Source organism: Sminthopsis crassicaudata, chromosome 4, assembly GCF_048593235.1.
Source record: "Sminthopsis crassicaudata isolate SCR6 chromosome 4, ASM4859323v1, whole genome shotgun sequence".
In the NCBI taxonomy this organism is placed as follows: Eukaryota; Metazoa; Chordata; class Mammalia; order Dasyuromorphia; family Dasyuridae; genus Sminthopsis; species Sminthopsis crassicaudata.
Genome location: NC_133620.1, coordinates 122,401,673 through 122,419,591, shown reverse-complemented (window position 1 = coordinate 122,419,591; position 17,919 = coordinate 122,401,673). Strand labels below are relative to the sequence as shown.

The window sequence follows — 17,919 nt, the reverse complement described above, 5'->3', positions numbered from 1 at the left end:
TTTCAAGTTCTACCCTTGCTTCCTGAAAAACTTCTTTATCACTGTTCTTTCATTTTTTTCATGGCAACTTGAGAGCTTGAAATTGCCGAGTAAAATTAACCTTATATGCACCAACCAATCAAAAGCAGCCAAACTGGTTCTTCTCCTCCTCCCAGTCTTTTAGCTATAGCTTCAGAAAAGATCTGAAAAAAAGACTGCATCAGTCTGCAGGTTGATATAAACTTGCTTTATCTAATCACTGCTGCCCTTTTAAGCAACCTAGACCACTATATGGGATAACTATTCCCAGCCACCTTTGTCCAAACTTGATAATTCCTGCTGGCAACTCAAACAAAGCCAGAAGCAGGGCTTTCTCCCAAAGTCTTCAATGGCATCTAGAGCCCCACCTCATGCTAGAAGACCAAGCTTATTCCCCTCCTTGCTTCCCTTCTGATAAAAAGAATCAAGCACACATTTTTCAGTTCTTTATTACATGTGTATGGTCTATATATACAAGAGTCCTTTCACAGAAAGGAGAAGCAACACGTTTCAGTACAGTGAAGATAGCACAGGAGTATAAACCATCCAGAATACTGTGTCTTAAATGTCTGCCCTACCCAGTCCCTCCCCCCAAAAAGCTTTAATATGAATAACGTGAACCAGGTATATAATCAAGATACAAAATATAGTACTAGTAAAGATAACAATGTCCCATGGTTACAAAAATCTTGCATAAGAATGGTTTCACAGTGATTCAATATTAATACTTTAGAAATACAAAATAACAAAATATAGATCAATTCTGCCTAAACAAAAATGAATACTATCTTCCTCATTTAAAGTACAAGTGGGGTTGTGTAGGGAGGGGACAACAGCCCATGGTTATTACAAATAAATAAAAATATACATGGACCACCAGCATGAAATCCCTGCTATACAACTCAAAAGTGCAGCATTTCCCCCAGCAGAGCTGTACTTAGAAGCAAGCAGAAGGGGCTGCTTTGAAGACAAGTAGCAGAATTCATGCAGCTCTTGTCCTGTGAAGGAGCAGTGAATAAGTATATAAAAAAACACTTCTTTCATTGTGTCCATTTTGGAAAGAACACAAATGTAAGACTCCACTTTCCCATCAGGTGATGCAGACAGGCCCGTCTATTAAAATGATCCATGCCTTTTAACAGGCTACACAGCAAATATCCAAATGACAAGAAATTGATGGATGACATGGGGAGCAAGGCCACCTGTAACTGAACCTGACTCACTTTCAGTGGAGAGCCTGCAAAGGAGTTAGAGAGAGGAAAATGTTTTCTTATTTATCACGATCTGGGGAGTTAGAAGGAATACATTCCTTTGAAGATATTAGAAGGCTTGAAGGAGCACAGTAATTAATAGCAAAAGAATTTTTGGGACCCTGTATGTATACCTGCACACTGTCATAATGCCTCATGATTGATGGTGCCATATTGAACCCCAAAGTAGAAAGAATGACTACCTTCTTCCAGCCCCTCACCCCATTCCTGCCCATGAAGATGAACTATGTGTTTGCCCTGATAGTGACTGTGGTTTAAGGGAAACGAATTCATCATTTATAGGCATGCCCCATTATTAACGTTTTTCAAGAAATTCTATCACCATGAACAACTAAAAAGCACCAACAGAGACAGAAATACAACTTGACCTAAAGATATAAACTCATTTAAATTAAGAAAAAAAAGTGACATTGCTTAAATGGAAGTACATAGGTCTTGGAGGGGGGAAAAAAACAATAGGAAGATAGTTACTCAGGTTTGTCTATATATTTATGGAGTCAGCAATGGTGGCTGCAGAAAGGCCAGCTTCCGCAGCTTGAGGAGTCCAAGCTCAGACTCTGAACTCATTCAACATATTACCAAAAAGCAGGTACTATGGCAAAACTGGTGAATAGCAGGGAGAATCTCCCAGGAGTCCCCAGTTAACTTCTTAATAAGACATTGATCACTGACTACAATGCTGAAAATTCCGTAGATCTGTCCCCGTTTAAGAGTATCAGGATATTGCATAGGGAATTACAAGGAACTTTTTATTATTTCAGCACATGAGAAATTTGTTGGAAGGGAGAGAGAAAGAGAAAAAGAATGATGGGCTAATTACTAACAAAGTTACACAGTTGTCTATTTAAGAATATTCTGTTTAGGAGACTCAGTAAAATGGCTACTTTGATCTCATTCTTGTTACCACTTTAAAAGGGAAACACCAAAAAAGCCCTGCCTGGGAGGTTAACTTTATGGTCTAGAGTTGTGTTGGTTTCATGTCTAATAATCTCTCAAGATCCACATACGTGAAAAAAGAACAGATTTGAATACTATCAATGTCACCTATGTTGGTGAAACTGAAACCCTCATTGGGTGAGGGATTCTGCCTGCGTGTCTTTTCATTGGCACATATGATTGAAGGAACTTTCAGATGTCAATGTATGCTAGATTATTAGCTGAGAGATATGTACTTAGCTCATTTCAAAGAAGTCATTCAAAAAGGAAAAAGCAAGCCCGAGTGGCCCAAAAAACCAGCAACAGAAAAGTTTAATTTGGAAACCCCACCAGTGGAAAGAGACCAACCTTCTTACTCCCTTGAGAACAGTATCCATGCAAACACATTCATACATTCCTGAAGTCAAACCTGTGTTATGCTTCAAATATATAATTGTAGGACTCTTCCCATTCAAGCACAATCAACTTTCTAGAGTGATCAAATCTTACAATTTTGTAGACAAGGAAACAGTGACACAGAATTACCCGGGTGGCTGGCCAGCCTCAGTGAGTCAAGGGTACAGAGCTGAAGCTCTGAGATTCCAGGGCTCTTCATTCTGAACCTAATACTAATTATTGTTGACACATTTCTTGCCTTCTGCCACTCCCTTTCAACTCCCCATCACTTTCCAAAAAGTAAATCAAAGGTATCCCTCAAGGTGGAAAGTTCTTGTTTTCCCCAAAAAAACCTCTTTCTTCCCTCCTCCCCCTTGTCCTGCCCTTAGTTGGCCATGAGGCAGAAGGAGAGAGAAATTAATAAAGAAGCTGTTTAGGCTCACTTGTCAGTGGGAACCTAGAATTTGGTTTCATGATATATCTGGAAGAACCAAAACATCATTGCAACTGAATCCAAAGCCCCTTCTGTGGTCCAGAAAAATGTAAGCTTCTTATGGGCAAGGAATCTTTCAGTTTTTGCCTCAAGACCTAGTGCCTGGTACAATATCTTGCATGTTATAGATGCTTATTGCATGACTCTTGAATTAAATTGCCCAGTTATCTTCAAGACCTATAGGAAAAACATTAACACACCACATAAAAGGGCATTTAAAGTCCAACTGGAGATTTGCTCTTTTCTTGGAACCCTGTGGAAGATAATGATGAATGCTGACACTCTATGGAAGGTTTTTGCATGACTGGCTCCTTCTGTCTGGCAGTCTGGAGGCTGCCCAGGAGATTGAAATAACCTTCTGGGGCAGTGTCTAAGACAGTGAGGACCAGTGCCAGAAATGTGCTCAATGAATCATGAGCACTCTGTAGTCTTGATGAAGGTGAGTACCACATCACATCCTCCCTCTGCGAGGAGAGGATCCATTTCTGCAGTTGTCCACAAGGCCTGAGGTGACCTCTTCATTTTTCTCTCATAGGCTACCACATCACAAAGCACCTCCACACTGCAGCAACCTGGTCTAAACTACAAATTCTTCCTGAACTTGGTCTTCCCCCAGAAGATCCAGTGAGAGGCAGTTCATAGATCTCTTCCCATAGAGGGCAGACTTGGTCTTATAATCAGCCGTAGAGTAGACACAGCCATAGGTAGCCAGCTTATCCTCTGGGGCACAGCCAAAAGTGTAGCTGTGAGAAGTGGGGGAAGAGAGACTGGCGTTCAGGGGTGGGTGCCGTTGCTGGTGGAGGCGGACATCATCCAGGCTCTGGCTGTGCTGGTCTGAACACTCCCTGGCTTTGATCTCTCTGACCTACAAGATGAAAAAGAAAGCATGAGGGAGAGAACCCCAAAACACGAGCCAATTATTCAGATTCAAAAACCACTTAATGATCAAGATGAAAAGAGTTATGATCAGTATAGATGGGCTCTCCGCTTTTTTTTGCTATCACTAGTACTGAGCAATGCCTGCACATAACTGGTGCTTACTAAATGCTAGTTGACTGATTTATTGACTTGAGGGAAAAGACTTACTATCCAAATATGAGTTAGATTGGATAGCACCTCAGATCTCACTCAAGTTAGCAACACTATATATAAGCTTGGTCAAATCTGCCAAGCAGTTGCTTTTCCAAATTCAAAGGACACCTACTTTGTGACAATCACTGTATTCAATGCTGGGGAAAATAAGTTTAAATAAGACAGTCTTTGCCCATGGGAACTTGAATGATGGATTTGCTAAAACAGGAAACAAAAGTTTAAAAAAAAAAAAAAAAAAAAAAAAAAAGGCAACTCCAAAACAAAAAAGCAACATTCATAGTCCCCAGAACATCAGCCATATGGTTAGAGATTGAGGAATTTTTTTTAGTAATTCCCAGAGTAAATATGGAGTGTACCAAGAACCAGCCTTAAATGAGGTGCAAGGAAAGGAGTGGGAAGTCTGTAGACAAAAAAAGCTACTGGTATCATGCTGCCCCTTTGGGGAATGAAAAGCCTTTGAAAGTTGGTCTCTCCCAAAGTCATATGGTTAAATTAATTAAAAAAATATCACAGGCATCAGACTAAAGTATAATCCAGTTTAAAAAAAAAAAAAAAATCATGTGATTTACCCAAATCTGGCACCTCTCTCCTGGTACTGGCCCAAATGACCATTTTTGCCTTGCCCGCCCCTAAAATTCCAATACTATTAACTTGCATCTGACTCCTTATTCTGATGAATACTTTTGTCTTTCCATTTGCTGAGAATTGACAGGTGGGGCCATACCAGTTAAGACATCATTCCTGAGTTTCTAGAAGAGAGAAAGGTCATATCTGGAGGGCTTCTGCTTCAGAGGGTCTCACACAATACCACATGCAATTTGATGCTTAATGAATTCTTTGTGAGGACAGTAATAAGGAAAACTTCTGAGTTAGAGGCAATTGGGTGGAACCAGATTTGAAAGATTTCACAATCCTTTTTTTAAAGAAGTGCTTTCTTTCTGTGTAGCTGGCATTCAGCCCCTCACACCCCCAACATACACACCCTGAGGACAGGTGGTCAAAAACAAAGAACAAGGCTAACCAACTTGAAAGGTATCAAAACAAGATGAGTTTGAATCAAGCTGCATGGGGGGCAAAATAAGTCATCACTGCCTTCAACAGAGACCTACTCAGGTACATTCTCCAAGAGCATTTTAGGTAATGAAGTGGTTAGAGTGCAAGGTCACAGAGTCAGGAAGACCTGAATTCAAAGTTTTCTTCAGATACTCCCTATTAGCTTGATGTTGGGCAAATCATTTAACTTCCTCTGAAAATAGGGGCAATAATAGTGTGAGAATCAAAGGAGATTAACATTCAAGCATTATATTAATATTATTGTTGCTGTTAGAAATATGAACTTCTTAAGGGCAGAGATTGGACTTAGTTCTGATATATTCTAAATACCTATCACTGTGCCTTGCAAACAGTAGGTTCTTTATAACACATGTTGAATTGGATGGCTTCTACAAAAACAAAAAAACATCCTTTTCCACTCGAGGCAATTTATGAATCAAGTAAAGAAAAGGATCAGTCTCAGGAACTTCCTACCTAATGAAAGGTGTTATGGAGGATCTAAAGAGAATGGCCACTTCATATGCATCCCGATACTTTCCCTAAACAAGAGGAATCATGAAATTTGTCCCTAATACAATATTAGCCATTTTGAAATAGCACTATACAGGCATGGATGCTAGAGACTCTAAAACAGGTATATATGCAGTGGGAATAAACTAATCTTGCAAAGGGCCACATGTTTTTCCTTGCCTAATCTCACATGGAGATTAATTTTATCATGATCTGCTCTCGAAAGATTCCCACTGTCTCATACAACATAGAATGTCCACTCCCAACTCCCAAAGACAAACATTATGACACACTGTCCATCTCTTTCTTTCTTTAAATATCATTTGAGGCCCTCTGAAATAGAAGCCTTCCAGATATTGCCCCCCCTCTCCTCAAGAAATTCAGGAATGGTGTCTTGGCTGGTATGGCCCCACCTAGCAAGCTCTGCAAATGGAAAGACAAAAACATTCATCAGACACAGGAGGGAGTCAGAAGTAAATTAATGGTGTTGGAATTTTAGGGGTGGGCAAGGCAGACAGGATATTTTAATAGATTATTACTTATATTCATAAGCCCATCAAACCATAAAATAGCAGAGCCAATGATTACTAGCTATGGGACCCTAGCCAAGTGACTTGACCATTGACTGGCTCAGTTCTTTATCTGTAAAACAAGTGGGAGAAGGAAATGGAAATTCATTCCAATATCTTTGAAGAGTCAGATATGACCGAAACAACTAGACAATAATCACTAAATCTGTAATTCTGAACGTGTATCTGAATATTTAGGGTCTGGGTATGTATTTATGAGCTAGAAGGAAAGAACTACGCATTTGATTCCTTCAAATCCAGTCTCAAATCCAATCTACATAGATGTGATCCTAGACAAAGGACTAAAATAATTTTTTTTTCCCCACTCAGCCCCAAGTTTTCCTTAATTTCTTCATCTGTAAAATGGGGATAATATCTACCTCCCAGAGTTGTTGTGAGGATCAAATGAAATAATATTTGGAAAGAAAGCACCTATTGTGCAGTATCTGACACATAGTGGGTGCTCCATAGTTATTGTTGTGGCTGATATTATTAGTGTTTGGGGTAAAGTTAAGAGGAAAAAGTTGGGCTGCTAACATGCCAACCTTCTCATGGGGGCATAAGATGCCCAGTGGAACTAATCCACATATGTTGGTAGAAAAGCTGGACTCTGACATCTGTTATGTACTGGAGATGAAGGATACAAGGTTCAACACTTGTGTGGACATACTTAAAAAGGTTTAAAAAAAAAAAAAAAAGACCAAGGACATTCAACTGGCACACAAGGCACCCTCTTATACCTGGTTAAGGGCTTCAACACTCTGACCCTTCATCTTGACCAATGTTATCTGCACCATAGCAAAAGGTTCTTGGTGAGAGGCTGCAGGAAAAAAAAAAAGTCAATAAGGATGGTCAACCACAGGTTTCTAGACTCTTCCCCTCATTTCCCAGCCAACAAACTTCCCCTCTTTTGTTATAGCTTAGAACTCCTAACCTTCCATGCCAATCTGCCCCAGTCAGTGGGTTCAAGGGTACAAAGCTAAAGTTCTGAGCCTTCAGATAAACCTTTCTTCAAAGGCTGGCTACATACAGATTGACCACTGAGAGATGACGTTCTCCAGTAACCTCCAGTAACCCTGCCTTGCTGGCATATATCAGACAATGAGTTGTTTGAGGCTATTTGGAATTTCTTTATGGATACCCATTTATTTCTGCCAAAGCAAATATGAGGAAAGCCACTCACAAAACAACTTACATATATTCAATATTTTGAGAAGGAATTATTTATCATATTTATCAATATTTCAGGAAGTAATTATTTATTTCAAAACCACCTTGAATGTAATTTTGATGATAAAGATGAAGACTAGCAATAGTTTAGTGGTAAAAGAACTTGCCTTCAAATGGGTAATATTGATCAGAATCCTAGTTCAGACATTTTTAGCCGTATGATCAATGGCACGTCACTTCCATAAGTCATGTTTTTCATCTACAAAATGTCTGTAATAGTCCTTTCATCACCTCTTTTATGATACAGGGAAATTTAAGGTTCATGGAATATTAAGATTTAGAATTAAGGGCATTTTTAATGCCCTTTAATTCAATGCTCATTTTACAGATGAGAAAATTGGGGCCTGAAAAGACTGTGTCCAAAGTCATAAAGGAAGTTAAGTGGAAGAAACTAAAACATGAAAGTCTTCAGACACCAAATCCACCATTTCCTCTCCACATCCCAGAAATACTTTGTGATATTTAAATTTAAAGCAGTATAGAAATACAAGGAGTTATCCCCTTGCTATGCCTTAGGCTCCTCACAATGATCATTCTGATTAAGCATTGGAGAGGAAAAAGAGATTATGTTGAATCACTGAATCTACTGATATATTGATTGTGTCATCATTATCATTAGTATTTACCATATGCTAAGCCCTTTCTCAAAACAACCTTGAGAGGTAAATGCTACTAATATCTCCTTTTTTTTTAAAATTGAGGCAAACAGATTAAATGATCTGCTAAATACCATATATCTATAAGTATCTCCACTCAAATTTGATCTCAGGTCTTGTTTGCAGGCTTAGGATTCTATACATTGTGCAACCTAGCTGTCCTGACATTATGACCTTTCCATGGGAGAAGAAAAAAAAAAAAAAGATTACTAATACCAGTTAATATATTTGCTACTGTTTTCTTTCTCATAAAAGCAGACTGCTCGCACACATACAGAACTTTACTATATTTCTTCTTAGGAAGTTGGATGTACTAAAGCTCAACCATGATGTTGTATGCTTCCTGGTGCTTCCCTCTTCTTCCCCTTTCTCCCACCAAGAAGATTATAATATGAATTAGAAATAAGAAAATATAATTCTTTTATTTTAACATTATGAGGAAATGGATGCCCAAAGAAGCTAGATGATTGACTCCGAGTCTCATAATTAAGCTATATGTAGAAGAGGGAAAGCTTTCCATGGTAACATTCTGAAATTCAGTAGTCCTCACCTTTACAGTCATGCAGACCAAGGGTGTCCGGTTCATGTGTCCGGTCCAATTGGCTATTTTCCAATGGATCATCTCCTGTCACATCCTCTGGCCCATCTACCATCACCTCCACCTCTATAGCAAGAAGCAAAATAAAAGGTATTTGAGATACTTGGATCTCAGGGAGCTTAGCTCCTCACAGACCAAGCAAACTCTCTTATAAGGAGGCCAGAACCTCCCCATTCCTGGTCCCCCCACCCACTCACCATCCTCAGTTCTCCCTTTACTGCTGCTATCTATGCCGGAGCTGCTGTGGCTGGTGCTGGAGCTGCAGAACCTCTCTTTACCATGGCCCAGCTCTATGCCAAAGGGCTCATCCACAGACATCTCCACGGACACTCGGTGTCTGGAGTCGGCCTCGATGCCAGAGGTGTGGGAGCTGCCGTGGCTATCCGTGGAGCGGTGGGAGAGCCGGTGGTGGTGGTTCCGCCCACTGCCCCTGCTGCTTCCACTCCCATGAGAGTGTTTGTCAGACTGGTCGAGGTCCATCTCCAGGGTGTCACTGATGTAGGATTCTCGGTAACGTTTCTTTTCTAAAGAAGTAAACAAGAGAAAAAATTTAATTAAAAAAAAGGTAAACAAGAAGAAAGGGTGATTGAAAGAGGATCAAAAGAATATGTAAGGATCACCTAAAAGACAATGTCCTGCAGTAGTGGATAAAGAATAGAAAAGTCTGGGTTTGGGTCCTACTTCTGATGTCTACTAGCCCTGGACAAATTATTCAGCTTCTAAATGCTATAGATGACTACAATACTCCAACTTTCAGAGAGGATAGGAAGGATCACACAATATAAAATGGATAATTCCAATTTTATAAAACTGAAAAGTTTTTGCACTAATAAAATTGTTACAACTATAAAGGAAGTTAACTGGTGGAGAAAATCTTTCCAAAAGCTTTCTCTGACAGAGCTGATAAGATGTATACAGAATTGATTCAAATTTAAGAACAAAGAACATTCCCTAATAGATAAAGTATATAAAAAAAGCAGTCTCAAATGGAGAAAATCAGAAAATACATGAAAAAATGCTCCAAATTTATTAAATAGGAGAGAGATTAATTAAACTCTGAGGTTGCAAACCTTATACCCTAAGACAGGACAAGATGATAAAAAAAGGAAAATGATTATTGTTCAAAGAGCTGTGGAAAAACAGAAATACTGAAATACTATTTTGGTGGAACTGTGAACTGTTCCAGCCATTCTGGGAGGCTACTGGACATCAGTACTAGAGAAAGAAGAAAAGTATTTATATGTGTTTTGGAATAGCAAAGAGCTAGAAACTAGATAGGTGTCTATCAAATGAGAAATAATCGAACCAATTATGATATGTGAATGTCAAGGTAATATTATTGTGCCATTAAGAACTTAACACACAAAAAGAAATGGTAAGATTTCATGAACTGACACAGGATAGAATAAGTATAACTAAAATCATTTATGCAATAACTTCAATATCTTTAAAACAAAACATCCTGAAAGAATAGAGAACTTAAAAATCCTGATCAATTTAAAGGTAACCATGATGCCATGATTTCATTGGACCTGTGAAAAATCCTGCTATGGTTCAGAATAAGTAAGACATTTTTGTATGTGGTCAATATAAGGATTTATTATTTCTGACTCGGGGATTTTATTTTTTCTTTCATTTTGGAAGAAGAAATTAGGGAGGAAGAGGGAAAGACAGTGAAGGAGTTAATTAAAAAACAAAAGTAAACAGGAAACACTGACAAGCAGGACAGGCTTGGAAATATGATAGTGAACATACTACGTGCTTTAAGAAAAAAAAACAAAACAAGCTGTTTTATGAACAGATTCAGATTTAGAAGTACCTTATGGGGTACTTATTAAGTTCAAATAATGAGGTTTTTTTGTTTTGTTTTGTTTTTTTTAATGAGGGAAAAAATGAAAGTGCTAGCCTGTATTTGTGGAAAGAATTTCCTCACCTGGAAATACCTTAAACCAATGAAATCTACTAAAAGTAGATTCCCCGTAGATCCCAGTCCCTATCTCTATCCCTAGTGGGGGCACAGAAGATGGAAAACAAAAAACAAAACCAGAACAAAACTATCAGCATTTCTGGAGGTCCAAGAAGATGGACCACATGGCTCCAAAATGAAGACTTTCTACAAGGATACTCTTTTCAAGAGAAATTATCCTCTCTTTATCATTGTTTACTACTAAGCTGATAAAAAGGGCACTCCCTCCCACACCCACTCTGGAAGGAAGAATTTCCACACAACAAATATCCACATGTGACACTTATGCTTTGGAGAGACTGAAGCAAAACAAAGTTCTAAGTCCAATCTTCTTCCTCTTCTGCTCACTGTGAATCCAATCATAAAATGCTGATTACAATTAATTACTATTATTACCCAGTTGCCTTTTGAAAGGCTATATCCAGAGAAACACTGGACAAACCTTGGTTAAAATGCTTTCTTCAACCTGAGTTTTCAGAAGGAGCAATTGAAAATGGGTGTCTCTGACAATTTTCTCTCTATTATAGCAAGAGGGCCAGGGCTGCCTGGGAAGACCAATAGAGATGGAAGCATGTGGAATTTTTGGCAACTCTTTCTGAGGTATTGCAGAGCTCAGCTAAATGGATTCATTACAGATCAAAGGAATGTGGAGGCTCTGCCCATCCATCACTCGGTAAGCCATCTCCCTTGTTCCTGCTCCTCCCCACACAGACAACAGCTTTAGTTCAGGAATGCTGGCTCTTACAAACTGAATGAGAGTCATTTGGGCTTAATTCAAGGTAATAGAAGAGGCATAAATGTAAGGCTGGCAGTAAGATGAAGAGGACCTTGAAAGACTGAGAAAATACGTAATTTAAGTGAATCTAATAACTATATTTGGGAGGGGAACCAATTTGAATTTCAGTTTATGTACTAGTAGACAAAATGGAACACCCAAGTACAAATTTGGCCTCAGATACTTACTAGCTGTGTGACCTTGAGCAAGTCACCTACCCCTGATACTTCAGTTCCCTATCCTGTGAGATGAACTACAAAGGAAATAGCAAATCCCTCCGGTACCTTTGCCAAGAAACTCCCTAAAAGAGGTAATAGAGGCAAACAAGACTGAAAATAACTAAACAACAGTATCTTTAAAATTGTTGGAAGAATTTAAGGCAGTACAAGAACAGATTAATAGGTCAAGTCTCCAGTTTTTTGGTGCTTTTTAAAAAATCAAACATATTTGAAGAAAATAATGTTTTCAAAAGGTAATTTAAACCCATCCTTGGAAACTGTTACACTTAAAAATGGGAGATAAGATTTTGAGAAGGGACAAACTAATTCCTCCTTCATCTCTCTCTCTCAAACCAGAAAATATACCCAGAAGAGAGGGAGAATAGCACATTATTGAAAGAAATATACATTTCTATCACCTGCTACAGGCACCATATGGGATAATGAAGAGAACTTTTGCACACATATCTTCCAACCTTTTTCCCTACTTAATTCACAAACTCATATACGCCACCAAGCCAAAGAGACAAGGGAAGGCTTCTTTCACAAGAGCCTAAATGCTATATGTTGCCTCTTGTTCACAGCTTACCTTCTGCTTCCTCCAGCTGCCGGATCTGTTTCAGCACTGGCTGGATATGTAGGTAGAGCCGATGACTATTACTGAGTAACTGAAGTAAGTGCCGGGAGCGGAATGGACAGCCTGTGTAGTAGACCAGTTTCCGAGCAGAAGGCAAACCATCTGGCTGGATCTCAAATTTTTTCCCCTGAGTAAAACAAAGAGTTGCTCTTTTTGGAATCAAAGGGTCGTAATGTTCTAAAAGGTTCCTAGGCCTAAGAACTACTTACTCTCTTCCCTTCAATATAGAGCTTGACAGGTCCACTGATTACCTGGTGGTCACTGGATGGGGCAAGGACTCCAGGATGGAAGATGAGTTATCAGTACAGAGTATATACTGATATACATATACACACACAATATAAAGTATATGGCCAGCATAGGCCCTATATACATAGGTGGCAATTTTCATACTAAGTATAAAACCATGGAATAGACTTCAGATATAGAGGACCCTTAAAAGAAATGGACAGTTCCAGACTTCACTCATGAGGAAAAAGTGAGATGCAATTTGGAACAGTGTCAAAAGCACTGAATTTGGAGGCAAAGAACCTGAGTGTGAATCTTAGCTTGTCTGTTCTCTGTCTGGGAGAGGTTGGGCAAATCATTGTAGCTTCTCTAGACTCAATTACCTATTAAAAAAAGGATAACCAGTGAGGTTCATCCCTTTCAGTTATTAGTCTATAATGGTCATAATGCAGACCTCCTCCTACCTTCCCAGGGATCCACTGCTCTGTTCCTCTCAGCACCTCAGTATTATCAAGATGTGTGTGTGCATGAATATATAGACACATTTGTAGACAGATCTATAACTAGATATACGGTGCTTCTCTAAGCCAGGGATCATAATGTCTTGCAATATCTAGACATAGTTTAATAAATGTCGGAGTGTTTTTTTTTTTTTTTTTTTTTTTTTTTTTTTTTTTTATGATAATGTATATTTGCACAATTTTCTGGATTAACGCTCTGCATTTAGATAGAATCACTGATGTTCCTCTATACTCACAAGAAATGCCAGCTTTCCAACATGTGACCAGGGGAAGTCGTAGAGCAGCTGCCGGGAATGGTTTACCTCCTGTAAAATAACAAACAGAACCTGGTTTGAGGTTGGCCAGAAACTGGGATGAGCCCAGAAATGGGGGGATGGGGCCTAGATTGCCTTCAGGCTAGAGAAAAGAATGTTAACAATGCACATAGCCAGTATTTTTGCCTTCAGGGAGGTGAAAATACTTTTATAGGGTTGGGAGAGTGAGAGAAAACTGTTAAGCAACTCAAAGATGAGGAGCTAAAAGCTCTTTCATTACCTGATAAATGTGCATTCCTTTTAGGGTCAGACCCAGGACAATTGTAGGTCGATCTTCCTTCTTATCCTATAATGACACAAAAAGTCAGTAGGGTCAAGAGTTATGTGTTTGCCTAGGTATGCATACAGATACAAGCTATATTCCTACAGCAAATCAAAAGGATGCCAGAGGGTTATCTGACATTTGTATAGTGGATGCCTATCATTGAAAGATATTGTGTGTGTTTTTGTGTATGTTTGGGGGTGGGGGTGAAGAGGGGGTGCTGTTTCTGACTTCTGAACATTTGAGGTCAGTTACCTATTGACATAATGTTATCTGCGATTAGTAAAGGTCATAATTAACTACTTTTTACTAAATAAAATCCAGGTCTCAATATGACCTCTGACCACTTTCCATATTCTGTGGACAGAGAGATTCACTCAGGAAGCTCTCCCCAAAGAATCGAATAAAAGCGCCACTGTATTGCCTTATCTAATGAGACCCTGTGAGATCAGCAACTGGACACATTACAGAGAAATCTCAAACTTCTTAAAGAAAGGGAAAGCAAAAAGATACAGGTTTCAGTGGGAAAGTGGACAAAGTGAGTTCCTGCTAGGTATGCTTTGGAGAAAAATTATGTGGAAATCTAAACATGATTTTAATGGACACGATGGTATACATAGTAGTTAGGGACTCAGAACATATCACAAACTGGACTTAGTGAAGTGTCTATGGAACAAAGACTTAGCATTCCCTCTTTTCTCTTTCTATTCCCAATCCTTTCAGAGAGCAGGCTCATGCACTTCTCTTTGTCTTCTGCTTCTCTTCCCCACCACCCCCAGTGTTTGTTTCTGCCTTTTTAGGGAAAGTCATACCCAGAGTCTAGATGAAATTTGGGAATACCTGTAGGTACATATGCCCTTCCTTCCTCAATCCAACCATCTTAGAACTCAAGCACAGGTGTTCATGCCCTCTGGCTTAATTCTTGTTCTGTCTCTTTCCCTGAGAGAGCCTAGATTCCAAAGTACTGACCCCTGATACTTGCCATTATTGTGAGAGGAAAAAAAAAAGGGGGTTCTTTCTTGTAAAGCACAATGCTAATTATTTTAGTATAAAAGGTATGTTTCCAATCCGTACAACAAAGAAAGGACCTTTGACCTTAAATTCTAGGCCATGCTGAACTTCCTGAACTCCACCTGTCCTAAGGGAAACCAAGCCAGGCTTCATTAAACCCAAACAACCTGGATACAGCCCACGTGGATTAATGGTCGGAAATTCTTCCTAATAGGATGATCTAGTTTGTAGTCTATGATCAAGTAAGGACACAACCATTTCAACACACACTAACACAACTGCCACATCTGGCCTGGGAACAAACATCACACAAAGGGACCCATCTGGGCAGCCTCCCAGGCCAGCTCCGCAAATCCACCCACAGGAAAAGCAAGAACCAACAAGTGGATCTGGAGCCGCTTTCGTAAGTCTGTACCCTGCCTGTGGCTATTCACACAACCAACATGCCCGGCTCTTCCATCTTCCAAACGATAATTGCCAAGGCACTATCCTCTTATAACTGATTACATCACCCAGCCTAATTTAAGGATCCTAAGTACCCCCTCCCCCACTCCCCAAATCTGCTTTTATCATAGACACCATGATGAGCAGGACCTTGGCAGACAGGACTACCCAGGAAATAGAAGTGCACCAACAGGGCAAACACAAGCTATGATTAGATCACCCCAAAGCCAACCTGGGCTTGCCTTTAGGCTCCCTGAATAGACTATACCATATTCTTGAAAATAGATCCTAGGCTTATTTCCTCATGAGCCATATATTTCTCATCTCTTGAAAGAACTCCTATAGTCAAATAAGGAGGAAAAGATATTGGTGGAGAGATGGGGGGAGGGAAAATGAGAGCCATGACAGATGAGAGGTTAAACTAACATTGGGCTTGAAGCCAGAAGTGAAATGTATTTTCCCCCCACCATCCCTCAGAGAACTTGATATCTTCTCCTCATCAATGTTATCAGAGTAAAATGAGATGCGAATGGGGATTCAGGGAAACGAGGAAACAAGCATTGGGTACCTTCTGGCCACTACTAGACAGACAGCTCTTGTCCCCCCTGGGACTGATGTGATAGAAGAAAACTGCTTAGGATTGTCTACAGAATCAACAAAAACTGACTTAAGAGTTTGAGTCTGCCCTAGATCCAAAGGGGCTTACAGGATGCAGGTCAAGATTTCCCTCCCTGACTGGTAAGAAATTAATCACTGCACCCAAAAACGTCCCTTCTCACACAATCACTTAAGGCCTTTTGCCTCCATGCTAACTCTGTCCTGGATTTCTATGGATCTCTCCCCATATCACTTTACCTACCAAGCCTATGATAGGGTCTAAATCTTTGGTCTCTTTGTTATAAAACTTTAAGAATCACAATGGAATTTCTCATCTTTTATAATTTTTCCAGGAGGCTTTCAATCAAGCCCTAGGTAACCTTGCTCATGACAGACAATAATTAAGTGCTGTCACTTTCCTGAACCTTCCTTTCTTTATATGTAAAACAGGAAACTTGGACTTAGTTAACTCCTACAGATTTTATTTATTTACTTATTACTCATGCATAATATAAATATTAAAAATAATATTGATTAATAATTAAATCATAAACATTTATTATTTTAATTATATATTTATATATTATTTTATTTAAGATTTAGAAAGCACACTGAATCATCTCATTTGATCAATGTTTGATTGAATTTGCAAATGGAAAACAAATTTTTTCCCTATATAGCATTTTATCCCCAAGAAGAGGGAAGACTTCACAATGAAAAACAAGAGCTAATAGCCTTATCCTTTGCATATGCATTTCAATTACTTCTTGGTAGAAAGAAAACATTAAAAAGGAGTGTAGTTTATTAGGGCTGAACCCCCGATTCACTCTCAGATAGATTAAAGGTACTCCTCCTAACCAACCTTTTGTAACTTGAAAAAATGAACAGGCACATCTTCCAGCAGACAGGACTCCTTGATGAACTTCAGCACAGCCTCTTTGGTGGTTATCCCCTGCTGCTCTCGGTGAATCTCTGGAGCATGTTTCAAGATGTAGTCCCTCCCTCTCTTTGTGATAATCTACAGAAAGAATGTCAAGTTAGCAGCTCCCTTCTCTTCCCCCATTTGACTCACTTAATTCCATACTTTCCTCTAAGACCTAGGATGACAGAAGCTAGAATTGAAAAGGACCTCTGAGATGCCCTCTACTAATTGTAACATTTTATTGATGAAAAATCTGGTCCCATAATTAATGACTTACTTCAAAATGAATAAGCAATAAATAAAAAGCAAAGCGCGAATTCGAATCCACCTCTTAATCCACTGATCTCTCTATAGCTCAGTACTTATTAGCTATATGACTTTTTTTTAAATTTAAAATTTGTATATATATATATTTTTAGCAACTTTGTCAAACATAGCAACTTCTCTTACATGCTGCTTTCTACTGTCTGTCTATCTGGCATTCCCTAACTAAAGAAGACAGCCACTTGAAGATAGAAATAGGATCATATAAAATATGTTTGTATCAACTTTACTTAGTTTCCAGTCAACTGTAGGTGTCAAGTCCTGTTGATTGATTAAATTGTCCCTTAGAAGTGGCAGAGTAGGGATGAGAATCTGGGGTCTCTTGAATATAAGATTAGAACTCTTTCCATTAAAGTCTCTTCAGTGTCCTCATTTATTTAAATCACAGAGAGGGGGAAAGGCATAAGGTAGATGTTGAAAAATGCAAGAATAAGGAATGGAGAGTTCACAGAAATCTTACATACATGTACACCATTAATTATTTGAAACAAGCATCACCTTGCTCTTATGACAGCTGGAATGGGAGCCGAGAGACCACCTAGACCAACTGCTTCACTTATCTATGTAAAGAAGCAGGTTGTCACTTGTCCAAAGTCACCCAGGATGGATATAGCTCTCAATAAAAAACAAAATAAAACAAAACTTTGGGGGCAGACAGATGGTACATGTTTAGAGCTCTGGTCCTGAAGTCAGGAGGACCAGAGTTCAAATATGGCCTCAGACACTTAATGATCACTAGCTGTGTGACCCTGGGCAAGTCACTTAACCTCAACTGTCTCAGAAAAAAAATTTGGAAAAATCAATAAAGTCATCTTAAATTTTTATGAAGTGCAAGATATTTCATCTGTTTTTCAATCACCTCCTGGGCAGCAGGCTTTACTAAGCTATGTTATAAATAC

The 17,919-nt window shown here is 39.1% G+C and overlaps 1 protein-coding gene across 4 annotated transcripts in view; it reads right to left on the bottom strand.

Annotated features, from left to right (window-relative positions):
- Window positions 1-451: 451 nt before the first annotated feature.
- The window catches only part of FRMD1 (FERM domain containing 1), an 84,375-nt gene continuing 66,907 nt past the window's right edge, over window positions 452-17,919 (bottom strand). For all 4 annotated transcript variants that reach the window (XM_074309305.1, XM_074309303.1, XM_074309302.1 and 1 more), the window contains exons 7-14: window positions 16,637-16,792; window positions 13,681-13,746; window positions 13,383-13,451; window positions 12,350-12,524; window positions 8,999-9,325; window positions 8,754-8,867; window positions 7,058-7,137; window positions 452-3,958 (exon numbers count right to left, since the gene is read on the bottom strand). In XM_074309305.1, coding sequence (XP_074165406.1) covers window positions 3,671-3,958; window positions 7,058-7,137; window positions 8,754-8,867; window positions 8,999-9,325; window positions 12,350-12,524; window positions 13,383-13,451; window positions 13,681-13,746; window positions 16,637-16,792 — 1,275 coding nt within the window. In that variant the 3' untranslated portion in view covers window positions 452-3,670. The remainder of the gene's footprint in view (window positions 3,959-7,057; window positions 7,138-8,753; window positions 8,868-8,998; window positions 9,326-12,349; window positions 12,525-13,382; window positions 13,452-13,680; window positions 13,747-16,636; window positions 16,793-17,919) is intronic.